This window comes from Xenopus laevis, chromosome 4L (assembly GCF_017654675.1).
Source record: "Xenopus laevis strain J_2021 chromosome 4L, Xenopus_laevis_v10.1, whole genome shotgun sequence".
Classification (NCBI taxonomy): Eukaryota; Metazoa; Chordata; class Amphibia; order Anura; family Pipidae; genus Xenopus; species Xenopus laevis.
Window position 1 is genome coordinate 78,352,564 of NC_054377.1, and position 19,234 is coordinate 78,371,797.

The 19,234-nt window shown below is 37.2% G+C and overlaps 1 protein-coding gene across 2 annotated transcripts in view; it reads right to left on the reverse strand.

Annotated features, from left to right (window-relative positions):
- The window catches only part of LOC108714211 (interleukin-12 receptor subunit beta-2-like), a 53,166-nt gene extending 35,319 nt beyond the window's left edge, over positions 1 to 17,847 (reverse strand). For both annotated transcript variants that reach the window (XM_041590363.1, XM_018258210.2), the window contains exons 1-7: positions 17,642 to 17,847; positions 13,938 to 14,070; positions 12,932 to 13,195; positions 11,829 to 11,943; positions 10,565 to 10,704; positions 4,244 to 4,380; positions 1,136 to 1,283 (exon numbers count right to left, since the gene is read on the reverse strand). In XM_041590363.1, coding sequence (XP_041446297.1) covers positions 1,136 to 1,283; positions 4,244 to 4,380; positions 10,565 to 10,704; positions 11,829 to 11,943; positions 12,932 to 13,195; positions 13,938 to 14,013 — 880 coding nt within the window. In that variant the 5' untranslated portion in view covers positions 14,014 to 14,070; positions 17,642 to 17,847. The remainder of the gene's footprint in view (positions 1 to 1,135; positions 1,284 to 4,243; positions 4,381 to 10,564; positions 10,705 to 11,828; positions 11,944 to 12,931; positions 13,196 to 13,937; positions 14,071 to 17,641) is intronic.
- Between the last annotated feature and the right edge of the window lie 1,387 nt (positions 17,848 to 19,234).

Here is a 19,234-nt window from a genome sequence, read left to right on the forward strand (position 1 = left end):
AGGAAAACTCTAGTTTTTAGTTGGAAAAAAAAATCGAATTTTTATTGATTTATTATACCCCAAACCTGCTAAAAATCCAAATCCAAAAATACTCCAGCTAAAACCTGTCAAGGTCATGTAGAAGACAATGGTAGATGTCCCTTTTACAATCTGAAGATGTTTCTTGAAATAGTGATCTGCGCTGGTTTTCATACAATAATCAAAAAATGTCTGGACTTAAAAAAAAGTCATACGTTTCGAATTGTTGAACCATTTTGTCGAGACTTTTCCAGCACCGACTTTCTAAAGCTGATTTTTTGATAAATAAGTTAAATTTGTTGGTGGGAGTTATAAATAATTTAAAGTTTTAGTAAATGCCCCCTTTAATCTTTGAATTGTGGGAGAACATGAAAGTTTAATGCAGATTCTATCCTCTTTGGTGCTAAACCCAGGGACCCAGCACTGAAATGCAGCAACCCTAACCAATTTTAAGTAAATAAATCATACACACACATCTTATTGACATGTAAAATAACAGTGGAGCAACTCAAGAATATTAAAGTCCTACAATGGCCCTGATCTCAGAGAGAATCTGATTACTATTTGAAAATATCCCTGGAGCAAATCTGCATGTAAAATGGACCATCCTCACTTTTAAACCTTCGACAAAACTGGTACATATCAACCCTTGGGGTAAGGCCACACGTCTGATGACAAATCACCTCTTCTTTGGGTGACTCATGTCCCCGAAAAGCCTTCCCACTGGCTAGAATCTAAATCACCAGCGGGATGGCACTCTGAGCGCTTCATTTTCCGAAGTCGCTGAAAGTTTCCTTGTGAGGAACTTCGTGCGACTACGATCCGAGCGCCATCCCGCTGGTGATTTTGATTCTAGCCGGCGGGATGGCTCTTCGGGGAGATTAATCGCCCAAAGAAGAGGTGATTTGTCGCCGGGCGACTAAATCTCCCGAATCTTAGCGTGTGCCCTTACCTTTAAAAGACTTAAAGCAGTGATTGATCCAAATTTTTGAGGGGTGTAATGAAATTTAAATATCACAGAGAACAACATTTTAGTGATATGCTACACAGTAAAATGAAAAGAGTATGCATACCTTTGCGAGGAAACGTATATATAAAGTATAGTTTTTACACTTACCTCCTTCTGGAGTTTGTATTATGATTGGCTGGCTCCAATTGCTCCATTTCCCTTTATCTATCAGAAATTTACAGGAGACCTGAAACTCATATCTTGTGAATGGCTGCAGATCCTTCAGAGTGTAGGTGTTTTTTCTTTTAATTTCAACCTAACAGTTGACAGAAGATATTTTGGTTATTAGATGCTGGATACAGTTTCTGGGGTTGAAGAAAATATATGGCAGAAGATCAGTATTTATTTTCCTTTGTTCTCAGTGGTACTCAATACATGCAGCAAATCTGTCAAAATTGGTAAATGAAGCACAATTAGACAAGTCTCATTTATATTTATGTATCAAAAGTATCAAATAACTAGGATAACAGTAGGAGTGAAATCCTGTATACATGTTATTTGTACCTCCTGGAACTGTGTGAGTAAAGTATTTCATTTGACAACTGTATTTTCCCTTATGAGGGGCATCATGTTTATGGCCAACAACAACGGTCTATATTTAATTGAACATAGAAGTAAATGCAATTGCCTAGTGACGTGTTTTTGGTTGCTCTTGTAGCTGTTCAATCAGAGCAGTCATGGATCTTATATAAAACTTGCATTTTACAGCACTGTTGTGTTTAGAGCTCTTAATTGTTGGGTTGTTTAAAGAATAAAAAAAATTGTAAAATGAAAGCTTATGAGCAATTTTCCAGTATTTGTTTTTCAATTTTCTTTAATTTGAAAATGTAACTGTTCACAGCAGTATCTGGCTTGATTATAGGGCGCATTTATTTACTTCACCCCAGTGTGCAAGGTGCAATTGTGGATAAAAAAGTTTTTTTACCCACAATGCAATATTTTCTCATAACTCCAGCATCATTACCAGGGGGTTGTGCCTAATGCAATTGTGGCCAATATATCAGAATTGATGCAGTTGCGCTTACACTTTTAAGCAAATCTGACACAATTGCGCTGAAAATATCCAGTTGACATCATTTCCAGTGTTTAGTGCAAGAGTGATGTGTGTGGCTGGTTACTTTGGGGCAGCTGCTCTGTGGAATTTGAGGCAGGCCACAGTGGGTACCCTGTAGCTAGGTCCTGGTTTGGAGATGGCTGTTGCTGCAGGGCTTCTATAGCAACTTGTGTCAGTGTCAACTGCGTCAATTATGTACTTAATTTGGGGAGATGGGGGATGGCAGCAGCTCTGAGGGGAACTAAACAGAAGTGCAAGGAGTGCATGCAAGCTAATAGACACAATCCCACAATATGGCAGGCACCCAACAGATCTCTCCCCTAGTCTGAGGCTTCTAAAATCAATGAAGATTTCTTTTGTAGGTTAATATGGCAGAAACTTGGCCTTAACCATTTGGTCTATGAATAAGTGCTAGGTACAACACAAAATAGTTCATGCCGTATTAACCTACAAAATTAATCTTCATTTTTTTTTACAAGCCTGGTCTGTGGTGATCTCTTGCAGTGCCTGCTATATTCACATATATAATTCATCTGCTTCCTAAGCTGTAGGCTCATGGCAGTGCTTCTGGGCTCTTCAATACAAAGGTAAATTTCCTTAATATTTCATTTTAAATTCCCACAATGCCTTGAATCATCTGAGATATGCAGACCCGTAAAGAAGGAGAATCACAGAGGTGTTCAAGGTATTGTGAGAAATGGAGCCTTGGCTGGAGGAGAGATGACTGTCACTACATTATTTCTATGGTATATGTAGATAGGACCAGCAGAGCATGAAACAGCTGGACAGACTGATACTGATTTCAATAGCAACCATATTTGCAAATAAATGTAATAATCAAAAAAATAAATACTAAATGTGAATTGGAAAGCTGCATACAAAATGATATACAGGTATAGGATCCCTTATCCGGAAACCCGATATCCAGAAAGCTCCGAATTACGGAATGGCTGTCTCCCATAGACTCCATTTTATCCAAATAATCCAAATTTTTAAAAATGATTTCCTTTTTCTCTGTAATAATAAAACAGTAGCTTGTACTTGATCCCAACTAAGATATATTAATCCTTATTGGAAGCAAAACCAGCCCATTGGGGTTATTTAATGTTTAAATGAATTTCTAGAAGACTTAAGGCATGAAGACCCAAATTATGGAAAGATCCGTTATCCGGAAAACCCCAGGTCCTGAGCATTCTGGATAACAGGTCCCATACCTGTATTTAAGTTTATAATCCCTTCAAGCAAAGAAGGAGAAATCCAAACTGAGAATTAAAATATGTATCATTAAAATGAGCAGAAAACTCCACAAAAGGAATCTAATGCACATAAAAAAATAGTATCAGTGTTTTAAAAAACAGGATGTCCCGGAAGGATGGTACCCTTTCAAAAGCAATATTATTATGTCTGTTACAATATTATTCATTAAAATACTCAGATGTAATTTTAGAGGTACACAACTGTTTTCCTGTTGTGGCATTTTTTCTGTATGTTATAACAGCGTAAACACATCTATTCTGAAAGATTCCCGGTAGTGTAATGATTCCCTTATTGTTGCACATACTACGAGAACAAGGGAAATTCCACCAACAGAAATATAGTGTTACAATAAACACACTCAAAGAAGAGTGACTTTAAAAGATCATTGTACCAATAAGACATGCATATTCATTAAAATCTATTTACTTGGCCACAACACCATCAAGCAAAAAAATTCTCGCTGTCCAGACAAATGAAAGTCACCTTTATGTTTCAATATGGTACACAGCCACCTAAATACCAATTTTGTACAATCATAGCAACTTTTATTGTCCTGCACAAATACACAAATCCTTAAGTAGCTTTTCATCTATTTTTTAAATGCATTTGGGACCTAGTGCCAAGTTTTGACTCGCTGACTTTCTTAGCAAAGTTTGTATTTATCTACTTCTTTTTAATTTTTAATGCAAACAACTGTAAAGAATATATTTTTAGTCCTGCCAAGATATGAATTGCATATCCCTGCATTTAATTAGTACATTTATTAGTTAGTATAAAGAGTTATTGCTGAAGCAACAAACATTTACTCAAAAGTGAAACATAAACATTATGGTATTATTTGCATTTTGAGGACACATTTTTAAGAAGGAAGAACCGCAGAACCAGTGGAAAGAAATACACATTACCCATTGCCACTTTGTGCTATCAGCAGGTCGATATCTTATTTGGAAGTTGGAAGAATTTTGAGAGTCTTGCAAGGTCACAATGCATTTACTTGAAACTCTGTCGCACACAATTGTCTTGTTTGGTGGGTGCGGTATCACTGAGGAGAGCAAAACAAAATTCTTAGTTGTTGGCTGCTGCAGTCTGCACCAGAACCTTATATACATGGGAGCTAACAGCATCTTTTGTGTGTATTTGTCTTATATTTGTCATATTTTTGTAGTTTCACAACATCAGGTTAGGTCCAGGTTGCTTGATGTTCTCTTAAAGTGCCCTGTCAAAATCCCCTAAGGCTACAGGTATCATGAATGGACCAGATTCAATTCCATGAGAAAGGGAATTTTTATGGTTTATCATGTGAAAAGTTATTGGTGAAATTTACGAAGAAAAACTTTTCTCCTTATTAACTTTCAGTTTTCCCAATAGAGTTCAATAGAGTTATCATGTGATAACAAGTAAAATATATTTTCTTCTCATTGAAGTGCATCTAGCTCTATCGGAAAATCTAGGATTGAATTAGAAGATACGCTTTTCTCTTCAAATTGAATCTGGCCCAATATTCCACATTTCCATACGGTCCATTAAAGGAACAGTGGCAGCTTATGTCCACAAGCGTCTGACTGCACCAAAATACTTGAATACTTGCAAGCAATCGCCATTAGTTATCACACAATTTATGTTGTGCTGGTTATACTCCACTGCCTGCCCCCAGCATTTAGACTGTATACATTTAGCAGTGTCCTGTTAGGAGCAAAATGCCAGGTTTTGCAAATATTAATGCACCATGTTTGTTTCGGCAAAAGAATGCAAGATAATATGCATAATTCATAAACGTCTCCACAGCTGCACAAGTCATCTGCACTCTGTAGCTCTTCCCAGGCCAATATGTTGCTTTGTATATGAAATGTTTCTTTAGTGGTGTGTGGCTATGACTGCTGACATGGTACTGGTTTGTGGTGCTTGTCATGCAGACACTTTACTCTCACACACTCATCACACATACGCACATACAGTACCCACACACCTAAAGAGTTTATATATATAAAATATTATAAACTGTTATATGTGTACTATACTAATATAGTAATATTGTGTATCTCTGTAAAGGCCACGATCACCCTAAAAATGCAATGCCTAAAGAAATCAGTTCCTTACTTTTACAGGCTGAATACATCTACTTGCCAATGCAATTTTCAGCAGTGACGGCACTTTAATTACCAACAACCCAACTCCATAACCAGCACCAGCTTTTCAGGCACAATCTATTGGAGAATGTTTTGGGGTCATACCAGTGCTGCACCTCCTTCTTCTCTAACTTACTGCATCCCTTGCAGAGGTCTGGGACCATGTGCATGCATAGTATAATGATTTTACTGTGCCTGTGCTTGTTCCAATAGCAAATAATTGGGAACGTAAAGAAGATAATGTGTCAGCACAACTATACTGCAGGCCACTAGGCCCATGGTCCAATGTTAGTGATTATAATCACTATGTGGTGCCTAATAAATTGGTACCCCTCAAGGCACTCAAAGCATCTGAAACAGCCCTGTGCATGCACAGAAACTGCAACACCTTGACAGGAATTAGGGAAAACAAAACTATAATATTGTCAATGTTTTTATTAATGCCATACAAACTATAGTGACCCTTGAAAATGATTGTTAGCATTATATAAGTGTGAAACTTGTACCATCTGTTCAGTGACTTTTATTAGAATTCAGCTCCCTTGGACTTTTCCACATTTGTTGTTGTTTTAAAACAGTGATCCCCAACCAGTAGCTCGTGAGCAACATGTTGCTCTCCAACCCCTTGAATGTTGCTCCCAGTGGCCTCAAAGCAGGAGCTTATTTTTGAATTCCAGGTTTGGAGACAAGTTTTGGTTGCTTAAAAACCAGGTGCACTGCCAAACAGAGCCTTAATGTAGGTTGACAATCCACATAGGGGCTACTAAATGGCCAATCACAGTCCTTATTTGACACCCCAGGAATATTTTTCATGTTAGTGTTGCTCCCCAACTCCTTTTACTTCTGAATGTTGCTCATGGGTTCAAAAGGTTGGGGATCCCTGTTTTAAAACATGGAATAAAAAGGAATTTAACATTTATAATGGCAGGGTGTTGGTAGTGTGATGATGTGGGGATATTTTTTATCTACGGGGAATCGAATAAAACTTCTTGATAAAACAGAAGGAAGAATTAATGGTGCAAAATACAGGGAAATACGGAACCTGTTCAAAACTGAAAACAGAAATCTTGGGAGAATGTTCATCTTTCAGCAGGACAATGATCCCAAACACTGGGCCAAAGTAGCACTGGAGTGGCTAGAGAACAAAAGTGGAATGCCCTATCCTAACTATTGGGGAACAATTTGAGTATAATGTGCCAAGTGTCTTCCAAATCACCTGAGCAACAAGAAGAAAATCTGCATAGAAAATTGGCCAAAATACCAAAACTGATATGTACTTATGGCAAAATAATTGCAGCTGTAATTGCAGCCAAAGGCGGGTCTACAAAAATATTGACATATGGGGGAAGTTGATACTTATGCAACCATCAAATGGTTTTGTGTAACTGATTAGTGTATAATTGAAAAAAAACATTTTCTTTTGACCAATTGAGAAAAATCCCAATTAAAAACATTTAAATTCCACGTTGTAACACAGCAAAATATGATAAAAGACAAAAGGGTGAATATTGATTTAATACTGTAAGAAAGGTTATGTAATAATAATAAGCAATATTTGCTATATGCCTAGTCACCTCTTGCATCTCATTGGTTGGTATGGGTTTTTACCTTTTATTACTAATGGGGGTTAGTATCTTAAAGATCTTAAAATCAACTGTATGTTTTAAAAAATAAAGAATGTATTATTTTTCAAATGGAAAACACTAACTAACACTGAAGTGTGAAATCCGGGCAACAGTTATCTACGTACAGAAAAAACATGTATGGGACAAAACGACGACTAAAATAGATTTTTATCTTTCCCTTGCACCAGTGAAATAACTTTTCAAGAAAGTCACATCAAGCCAGAAGAAATACAGCGTTATGACTCACTTATATTGTTAAGCATTCATACAGAGCTGCAGTAGCACAAGCATTAAGTAAAGAAGGGGGGGAAAGCTTGTGGCTGTGTTTACCCACAAACTCAATGCAAAAGTAAACCACACAAAAATTTGACAGGGAAAAAAAATTGATTATACTAAAAGTTGCTTTGTCTTTTTGGCTACCACGCCTCTGGAGATTTTAATTAATGCTTCTAAATGTATTTTATATCTGAAATAAATGGCAGCTTTTTATATAAACCGTGTCCCAAGGAGGAATCCTTGTTAATTTTTTATTTCCTCCTTTGTATATGGTTCTGACTTTTTTAGTTTACTAGAAGCTCTATAAGTTAAAAGCTAGATTCTATCTACCTATCTACCACTCTTTTGATAGATTGTGAGCCTTGATTGCACCTTTAATTACTCTACACCACTCCACAGAACTATTTTGCGCCTAGATTGACACAGCAAGTTACCGCACACTGATCATTAAAATAACTATGCTCAGGCCCGGATTTGTGGAAAGGCCACCAAGGCCTGGGCCTAGGGTTGCCACCTTTTTAAAATAAAATTACCGGGCAGTGGTGGGGGCGGGTACTAAAGGGGCAGACCATGACACAAAAAGGGGCGGAGCCAGCAGCGACAACCCTAAACACAGCCCGCAGTCCAGAATCGCACCTTCCATGTCACGTAAGCGCCGTAACAGGCGCTGCATAGCTGGGGGATTTCAAGCAGGGAGGAAGCAGCGAGACTGCTTAAAATTAAGTGGCGGTTCCTCCCCTCAGAATTTTACCGGCAATTACATTGCCGGTATTTTTTTAATACCTGCACCGGCCTTGAGACCCTTTTTTCCGGCTGGGCCAGTTAAATACCGGCTGGGTGGCAACCCTACCTGGGCCTAGGGGGGCAGGATTTTAAGGGGTGGCATGAAGCCCAACCACACCCACATTGGTTCAAGTTTGGGGCTGATCATGAGATACAACAGTTTTTTAAATGTTTCCCGTGCGTCAATCCCCAGTGCTCCGGACCTGATGATGACAATTTGTGCATATGCACAAATGAAGGGGAGGGGACAGGGGTGACGAACTGCAGCAGGCCTAGGGGCGCCCACTAAGTAAATCCGGCCCTGACTATGCTACTGTTACCGCAAATGTTATTTTCTTTTTTTTTAAAAAACCGGAGCAAACATTATCTTCACCCATGAGGGGTAAATATGTCTGATATCAGTAGTATGCTATTTGTTTAATTTGGCTGCAGTCTAAAATTCTGATTAACAATATTGTATGTATAATGGCTTCCCGAAGTTTTAATTTCTATTTCTGCAGTTATATGAATACATTAGTCAGGGGTGGATTAATGCACAGGCTATCATAAACTATAGCCTAGGTTGCCCAGTGGGATTAGGGGCCCATCTAGCTTTTTTAATTTATTATTTCTATTTTCTTTTCATATTTATTGTTATGCTGGGTCTGGATGGGTGCACCTGCTGTAAGAAGAAGGCAGACAAGGCATCGATAGTTTGGGTGCATACATGCCTGGATCTGCATGTATCCAGACTCAGCAGGAGCCTAGAAGGGGGGCCTATGTGTATGTAGCCTGAGGGCCTCACATGTCATTAATCCATATCTGGCATTGGTCTTGATTGCATTATTCTGTATAGTATGCAAGCTGAGTGTGCATGTCCTCACAGCAGTGATCCCCAACCAGCGGTTCATGAGCAAAGTGCTGCTCACCAACCCCTTAGAAATTGCTCCCAGTGGCATCAAAGCAGGTGCTTATTTTTGAATTCCTGGTTTGGAGGCACGTTGTGGTTGCATAAAAACAAGGTGTACTGCCAAACAGAGACTCTTTTAGATTGTCAGTCCACATAGAAACAACCAAAAAGCCAATTATAGCACTTATTTAGCATCCCCTGGGACTTTTTTATACTTGTGTTTCTCCCCAACTCTTCTTACATTTGAATGTGGCCAACGAGTAAAAAGGGTTGGGGACATTTGCCCTAGAGTGTCTCCTTTATACATTTCAAGCCACTTATTCTAGCTCCTTTGATGTGCAAGTGCACCTATTGATGCCTGGGAACCGTGTTGCTACCACCACCCTGATGATTCCTACTGTGACCTACATTTTGTTAGCTACCACTCTGTGCGGTTTGCAGATGCCCATTACTTGTCTGGTGGCCTCTAATCATTTCATAAAAGTGCAAAAGTATTACAAGAAAAAGCATAAACCAAAAAGAAGAAGAAACCATGAAACTGTTACCACCAAAGTGTTTTTAAAATAAAGGACCCTTGTGACACCAGCAGCGGCTGTACTAGCACCTTACAGGAAGCGGGGCTGAGAGTCTATAGCTATTAATAATTAGAAATAGAGAAGTTTGCAACATGGGGAAAGTGTATGTCAAAGACAATGATCTGCTGCTGTGTGCACAGGCATGCCTAATACTCTGCATTATACAGTAACGTTGATAAAAGAATAGCTTGCAATGGGCTTTGCAGCAACCAAGTTTTCATCTCACAGTTACCCTACATGCCAGGTGGCCAAGCCCTTGTTCATATGGACCTACCACATTTGTTTTGTGCTATCATCTGAATAAGTAGATATTGATAACCTAAGGCCGATATGAGGGTTCAGTGCACTTGGGAATCCCATTCCATTTCCCCAATTCTCTTGGCTAATGAGCAGGTTCTGATTACTATCCATTTAGTTTCTACAGAGACAAGCAACGACCTGGAAAGTAATGAGGGACATTTCCTGGTATATAAAGGGAAATCTGTATACTTACAACTCTCGTGTTTCCTATAATGCGGTTAAGGGGTATATGAAGCATTACTAATTTCTTCAGTAATGAATACTTATGGTGTGTTTCACAATGAAATTCATTACACAGGTCTAATACAGCACAGGAAACAATGACAGTTCTAACCATACTGCATGTTCTCCTACCTTGTTCCTGTCTCAGACCACAGGATGACCAGAAGCCGAGAAACACAACTGCATCGCTTTTGTTTTTAACACTCTATTTTAGCAGCCCAGTCCGGCTGAATAAAGATACGTGTGTCTGATGTTTTGAAGGGCCCCTGTACAGAAGAAATTTCTATAATGGTGCTTAGAACGATAAAATGCCCATGTCAGTGTGGAAAATACATTGTTAAATACTACAGTGTTGCTACACCAAGTAGTTCTTACTGTTTGGTAAGGATCTATTTAAAAATTAACAAAATTTGTTTTCTGCCTTGTGTACCTGCATCAAAGAAGGTAAATGTATAAGGCTGTGAGGAGTTACTGCCAAGCCCATTGGATGCTGCAACCACAGCAATATATTCACCACCTCGTCTCACACTGTCAATGGTCACATTCAGTTCACCTCTCCGTTGCCATAACCTAAATAGAAAGATAATGTTTTTTTTTAAAAAAATGTGTTTTTGTTTTAAATGAGAACTAAAGCTTAACTAAAGACGTAGCTAGAAATGTTGTACATGATGTTTTGGGCTTCTGTACCAGCCCAAGGCAACCACAGCCCTTTAGGACAAGGCCAGACGTGGCGTTTTTACGTTGCGTTGTTAAAAAAGAACAGCCAGGCATAAATACGCATAAACTGCACTATCACTGAAACGAATGGAAAACGCACTATGGCAATTCACACAGGGCACTTGCAAGCTGAAATCCGCCACCGGACGCCAGTATTGGCATTTTTTTAGCAGAAACGCCAATACGTCAAGAAACTACCAAATCAGTAGACTCTATGAAGATCTGCATGTTTGAAACCCCACATTGCGTAAATATGCAGCGTATATTAAATATGGCGTCCAAATTCTCAATGAGAACAATGAAAACAATGAGAAGTGCATGTTGGGAAAATAATCCTACGTGCTGATAAACGCATGAAAAACGCATGTTGACGGTCGCATGTGGTTTCAGTGGCGTATTTACGCCTGCCTGTTCTTTTTTAAAAACGCAACGCAAAAACACCACAAAAACGCCACGTGTGGCCTTGCCCTTAGCAGTAAAGATCTATGTCTCCAAAGATGCCCCAGTAGATTTCCAGCTTCTTTTCTGCTGATTCACTGCACATTCTCTGTGCTGCTGTCACCTACTGAGCTTAGGGGCCGACTTACAATATACAGTACACATAGAATAGAAATGTCACAATATAAGGCTGATTAGTAATTAATACAGATAGTTACTACATGGCAGTACATATATAAGTGTATATATATATATATAAGTGCTTGCTTCTAAATCAATCACGTGGAAAACCTTAAGACACTGGCAAAGATTTCTAACCTTTACTGAAGGTTTTATACACACACAAACAAACACACACACATATATATATATTTATATATGGACTGAAACATTGGATGCAATAACATGAATTACATTTTGCACTTTATGTAAAGGGAGTTTAAATATTTTCTGTTAATTATTCATTCCACAAAACAGAAATAAAAGTGTGTGTGCACAATTGCCATTGAAATATATTCGTGTGAATAACAGTACTCAACTGAAGTGTGTAATTGGTCTGGATGAAAGTCTCCCTTCCTTCTTTCCATAAGCAATAAATCCTTCCTAATGCACCTTCCTGTTCACAGTTTAAAATTGTGGGTTGATCTGGAGGAACTGCAAATAAAAGACACGGCACACCAAAAATAAACGTCAGATCCTGTACAACAACTCCGACTTTGCCGCTATTACTTCTCTCTCAAATATCTGATGTTCCTAAAGAAAGGAATATGACTATTCAGTCTCATTTGAAAGGGCAAATCTGATTTCACTTGGCAACATTTCCTCTGCAACTATATACAGTGCTTTGCAAAAGTATTCAGTATGACCCAGGGCCATAATTCTCTAAAGGCACCCAATGGGAAGTACCTAGGGGGTCAGCCCTTCGGTGCCTGTGGAATGTGCAGGTTTATCTGAAACCTGCAGAACCTGCATGTCGGGCGGGTTTAGGTTGAAATTTTGGTGACAATTGCAGGTTAGACTTAGGTGCGGGTTGAGTTTCCCTGCCCCCCACATTACTAATGTCTTACCCTCTCTTCCATGACTGGCACATGCACAGAATGTCCTGTGTCCAATCTGGTCTACTGACTCCACACAAACGCAGCATTGTTTTATGTTAGAAAAATAAGGAACAACTTAAATATGCCATTTGCGTGAGTATGTAAAGGACGAGGAAAGTCAATTTTACTGGGTGGGGGCAGTTTTTTTCCCCTGGCCCGGGGGTCTTGCACATACACAGTGGGGTAAGTACACTGGGTGAGGATCTCTGGCAGTATTTGAAAATTGATTTGCATAAGCATCAACCAACTATCTTACCCAACCTGAAGGAATGGAGTAAACAAAATTTGCTACAAAAGGTGACTCTATCAAACAGTATACAAACAGCATATTTCTGTTTATTATTTTTTATTTATTTATCTTTATAACATAAAACAGTGTGCTTCATAAAACATTCTTTGCGTTTTAGTGCTTTGAAATAAAAATATATTCAAATTGTAAGTGTTATTGTCTGAGACCAAGGAAAACAGTGCCCATGAAAATAATAAGAGGCAGTTGCTAACAAAGCATCTAAGGTACAGGTGATTATTGTATCAAAGATACCTACTTCCAGCCTCCACGTATATTCCATTCACAATTTTCTTATCTGCAAGGCATATATATGTTGCCTGCCGAGGAGACAGGTCACTGTCATGCACAGAGATGGTGTTAGTGTTGTAGAGCTGCCTTATAAAGAAACTGTGGGTGCTGTTCTTTTTCTTAATCTTGAGGCTTCCCGCAATCCATGAGAGAGAGCAGGTAATATTGACAGATGATGTCAGAGGCAGGAGAACCCCAGGACTGGCAGTTACTATTCCCAAATTACTTAACACTAGAAAAAAAGACATTTGTTTCAGGGGAAATATGCAGTTCTATTTAATAGCCACTACTTTTTCTCTATTGCGAAATTGTTCTCACCATAAAGGATAGAGTGGTAGGCTGGAACTTTCCCTTACATATAGGGATGCACAGAACCCCCGAATCCTTCGTGAAAGATTTGGCCGAATACCGAACCAAATCCGAACCCTAATTTGCATATATTAGGGGTGGGAAGGGGAAAACATTTTTTACTTCCCTGTTTTGTGACAAAAAGTCACGCAATTTCCCTCCCGCCCCTAATTTCGTCTAGGCAGAAGGATTTGGCCGAATCCGAATCCTGCTGAAAAAGGCCGAATCCTGGCCGAATCCCGAACCGAATCCTGGATTCGGTGCATCCCTACTTACATACTATTAGTTACTATTAGTCACTGTCCAAGGGAACCAACATTATTACTAATTGCAAATATGGTATTTGGTATATCTGAGTTTTTTAACTACAACACAGACCCTGCTAAACAGATATCATTCTTGCCCCTTTTTAGTTGAATATGCAGCTTGTGTGATGTGTTTGTGTATTACGTACATTGAAAGTTATATACAAGTTATATTTGTCACACATTACAATTAACAAATGATGGGACTTAATTTACTGTTTATGACCATTATAATGTGCCCTTGTTTATTATAAACACACTGTATACTTCACTTTTTCATTACACTATATTCTGTTGTTGGCTAATAGTATATGAACCAACCTGGACCTGTTTTCATCAGAAGCCACAAAACTGTCACGTTAAAGATAATCCATTTTATTTGAAGCCCTCTCTCCATTAGCAGACCATTTTGATGGAAAAAAATGGAGAATGAAGTCTTCTTTTACCAGTTATCCTGAAATGTGAGAAAACATTAAATTTTTGTCAAATCTAAGCAATGTGCATATTTCATTCATATATTCACACTTTAACCCTGTGAAGTAGTGTGGGGACCTTTCCTTTAATTGTGTTGAAAGCTGAGAACTTCCATGGTGTAACCTGAGATTCATTCAATCTTTACCAGTATTGTCTCTGTGCAAGGCATTCATCAGAGTGAGTAGAAATATTCATTGCTAAAGCCAGTTAATTAATACTGTTCTATATGAGACAGAGTCCCAATTGTTGCAGACATATTAATTGCCAGATTGCAAAGACTGCTGATATGGTGCATGGGCCAGCCAATCTTGGTAGCATATGCACTGCATGACTTCCCTTCATGTAAAGGTGGCTATACATGGGCAGATATTTTGATATTTTATTTTTTGGAATTTTTTACTAACATCCTGTTGTCCATGTAGGCAAAAAGTAAACTCTTGTATATGTTTATTCTGATCAATTATGGCGTATTAAAATAAATATTGTACATTGCTTTTTCATGCATTGCAAAACAAGGGGCCCCATGTACAAGAATCCATAAAATATTCACCTGTTCTATGACAATTATAATAACTATGCTTTTATCCTTGATCTCTTACAACACTTTGCTCCTGCAACTTTCTGTTAGGGCTCAAATTGCCATTAGCAGTGTATACTATCAACATTCTTTTTTCCTAGACAAAAACAGTAATACGGCAGCTCTACAATAAAACAAAAATTAAAGACTAAAGTATATGTAAAATGTAATCCCCAACATGCTGATGTCAATGCCTTCTATATCAAAGTGTGCTGGCTCTCAAACAGAGATATAGCCACTGTCATACTGCTTAAAGTCAGAAAAACACATATTCAGCAAAGCCAAAAATTTAATCTATTAGAAGTTATTGCACATAAGCACACAACATGTTTCAGATATAGGATTGTTTATCACCCGATGATGGATCCTATGACCTTAAACATGGTGTGTACTTGTATACAATAAACAGTTACATTCAATTTAGGCTTTCGAGAATATATTTTCTATCTATACAGAATACACTACTGGGGGAAATAGGGAAAAAATCAAGCCATTTTATACAGTATTTCCTACTTTTTAAAATTATTGTAACAATGGAATTTTCATCGAGATCAATTTTATTCCAACTTAACGTGATTGATTTTTTCTGATTTGAGCCATTCTTATTAATATGGCAATGACTGAGAAAAAAATGCTCTAGTTTAATCAGTTTTTTTCATGATTGAAATAAAAAAACATTGAAAATGAATCAATCTGCCTCCCTGTGTCCAAGGATTAGTGGACTATTTATATTACTAAAGATTTTTCCATGTCACTTGCCTATGCATAACTCGAATTGTCTATAAATACCATGAAAAGCAGCTGCTACCATGTTCTGTAGGGGAGTTCAGAGTTACAGGTAAAATTTACACATTTAACATAAAGTACATAAACAAACTGAAATAAATTGAACTTGAATTAGATTATTATAGAAACACAATACCAGCATGTTATAATTCAAATCTAGGGATGTGCATCATACTCAATAAGCTTTATTTATAAAATGGCCAAACAGAAATTCCGTGTCAATGATCTTTTGATGGTTTTATTTGTGGGGAGCGGGGGGTAGGATAGCCTATTTATATATATATAAGTGAAATCATCTGAACAGAAATGACATATTTAATTAGTAAAATTACATTACTTTATACCAAAGTAAGTAAAATCCTTTCCCGCATAACCCCATAAAACTGGCCATGAAAACTGGAAAAATATAAATATTTCACCAAAAATGATAAATAGTAAATATTGATGATTTCATAGCATTGATTTCATTGATGATGGCATCAACATGTATTAGCATTTAATTTGTCAGCAGCACCACCTTGTAATCAAATATAAAATAAACCAAACTATAACAAAACCAATGACTCCCACCCCTCAATCTGTTCTTAGCTTTTTCAGTCTAAGCCGTGTCTCCTAAATTTACTTGGACTTTGTCACCTTAACATTTAATGAGCAACAAAAGTTATGAGCCATTAATATCCTGTAAATGATATTGTAATTATATAAACAGTGCTTAGTGATGTCATCATTTATTATCGGAGCTAAGTGATTTAATTTCTGTCACATGACTCACTGAAACTTGTGTATTACAATATATAAAGTACCCCTGTTGCAAAATATGAGGATATTAGAAGCCACCTTGCAGTTGCATGACCTGTATAAAAACACTGGGCTTTTGGCCTCATGCTTTTATATGGTCATGGACTGTAGATTTTTTATCATTATTTTTGTGTATCTAAGAAGAACTCTTAGCTCTTCTCAATACAAAACTTAGATATGGAGGCAAGCATATTGAGAAAAATAGGATAGATAGAAGCAAGACAGATAGATGATAGATAGATAGATAGATAGATAGATAGATAGATAGATGATAGATAGATAGATAGATAGATAGATAGATAGATAGATAGATAGATAGTAAATACAGTATTTATATTGATAGATAGATGATAGAGATTTAGACAGACAAATAGATAGACAGAAAATATAGAAATACAGAAAAAATATAAACAGAGATGATAGATATAGATAGATGATATATATAGAGAGAGAGCTGATGATATCATATATAGAGAGATGATCAATATAGATATACATAGAGATGATACATAAACACATACATACATATATAGATGACAAGGATAGAAATAATAGAAAGATAATAAATATATTTATATTGCTAGAAAGATAGATAGATGACAGAGATTTATACAGACAGTTACATAGATAATATATAGAGAGAGATAATAGATATGTAGAAAGTTAGAATAACTATCATAATAACTATAGATAGGGAGATGATAAATATAGATAAATGATGTAGAGAGAAAGATGATAGACATAGATAGATAATAGATGTGTAGACGGATAGAATAGATAGCATAATAAAGATGATAACTAGATAGATAGATAGATAGATAGATAGATAGATAGATAGATAGATAGTAGATAGATAGATATAAAGATAAATAGATAGATGATAGATAGATAAGGATTGAATTGATCTAGCTAGATGATAGATAGATAGATAGATAGATAGATAGATAGATAGATAGATAGATAGATAGATGATCTATATATATTTATATATATATAAATATATATATAGATGATAGATATACATTACATATATTTAGACAGGTAGAATGATAACTAGATAGACAGACAGATAGACAGACAGACAGACAGACAGACAGACAGACAGACAGATAGATAGATAGATAGATAAATAGATAGATAGACAGACTTATAGATGATAGATAGATAGATAGATAGATAATAGATAGATAGATTATATAAATTATATATTTAGTGAGAGATGATAGATATAAATTACAGATATATAGACAGATAGAATAATTGATAACTAGATAGACAGATAGACGACACACCAATAGATATATAGATATATATATATATATATATATATATAGCTAGATAGATGACAAAATAGCTATATAAACAGATAGATAAATGACAGATAACTCACCCTCATTAACTCATACTCATTGAGCTGCCCATTTGTTGTATTCAAAGCACCTCCCGCCCTGTACAGACATCTGCCTCTGGCTGCCTGGATCAGAGCTCTGCCTGACCAGACCTTTTAGCAGTTACGCTGAGTGCTTTATATGCTGACAAACTCAGAGCCATGTGTAGCTGTGAGATGTGCAGCAGCAGAATGAGCACATGTGTAATCCCCCCACCTCTCAGTGCCTGGAGACATACTCGCCTGTATGAATGATTCCGTTAGTGACTTCATAATTTCTCCTTCTGCTGTATCGTCACTGGGAGGAAATCATCTCATCTTGCTGTACCTTTCAAGGGCAAGTATATGCCTATGTAGTGCTGAAACATGATGATTGTAACAAGCAGCCTAGAAGTTTGGGTGTCAGTGTAAGAGAGCAACTCCCCAAAATGGAATTTTAATTTCCCCAGTTATTTATTGGGCTTGTTTTGCTTTACTCTTTTACTTCTTGGTTTCACCTATTTTACCTTTCAAGTGCCCCTTTTTCTCCTTTCCCCCAACTAGTCTTCTGACTAGTCTTCTCGCCTATTATATTCTCTCCATTAAAAGGGAAGGTCACCCCAAAACAACATTTTGCCTAAAGAAATTCCAAGAAACTTTTCACTATTCATTAATTACTGAATTTCAGTGTTTCTAAAGTAATGTATAAATATAACTAATATGAAAGCTGTATCTGTCTTTTCTTTTCTCTGTGCTTCTGACTTCTGGAACAATGTAACAGAAACTAGCTGATTAACAGACCTGTGAAGAAGTATAAGGATGATTTGTGCTACATTGTTTCAATACTCAGAACCAGCAGTTCAGCAATGGACAGCTACTGCTTCCAATAGTAACTGCATTTGCAAAACAGTTTTCGAGATTAAAATGCTTTAGTGAGTTAATGTTAGAATGTTTAATAATATTACACAGACCTGGAGATGTAAGAGTAGTCATGCTCGTTGACATGTTTTCAGAACTGTCCCTGATTAATGCATTTAATTTTATTTTCCTGGTGCCTCATCATAACAACAAAGTTCCCTTCATTTGTATTTTAATTAGGGCCTCATGGGGCCCCTATACCTCATGCCCCCCCTGCAGCCACAGGGTCTGCTTCCTCTGTAGTTACTCCCATGATAAGTATGATACTACTTTCCCTATCTTCTTGCCTAGTGCAGCTCTCTTCTGCGTGAATGTGCCCTGTGCTATATAACTGTTATTTGAAAGGCTGGAACTGGTGGCACCAAGGTTATGTCTGCAGCATAATGAGAAAAACCAGTAGTGCAGAATAAAAGAGACTTCAGGAAAGGGTCTTTATCCCTGGAGTGTGCTTTTATTTGAAGCATAGCCAACAAACAGCATAGACTGCATTTGTTCCCCAGGTGTGTTCTGCAGTTGCCCCCATTGGAAGTGAATGCAGGACATGATTCGGACACTCGTTAACAAATATAGAATCATGTTATTTTCAGTCATGCAAATGAATTAATTTTCATACATTTATATACACAGATATTGGATCTCATATCTGGAACACTTGGGTTTCCAGATAAGGGATTTTTCCCGCTTAATTTGTATTATCAT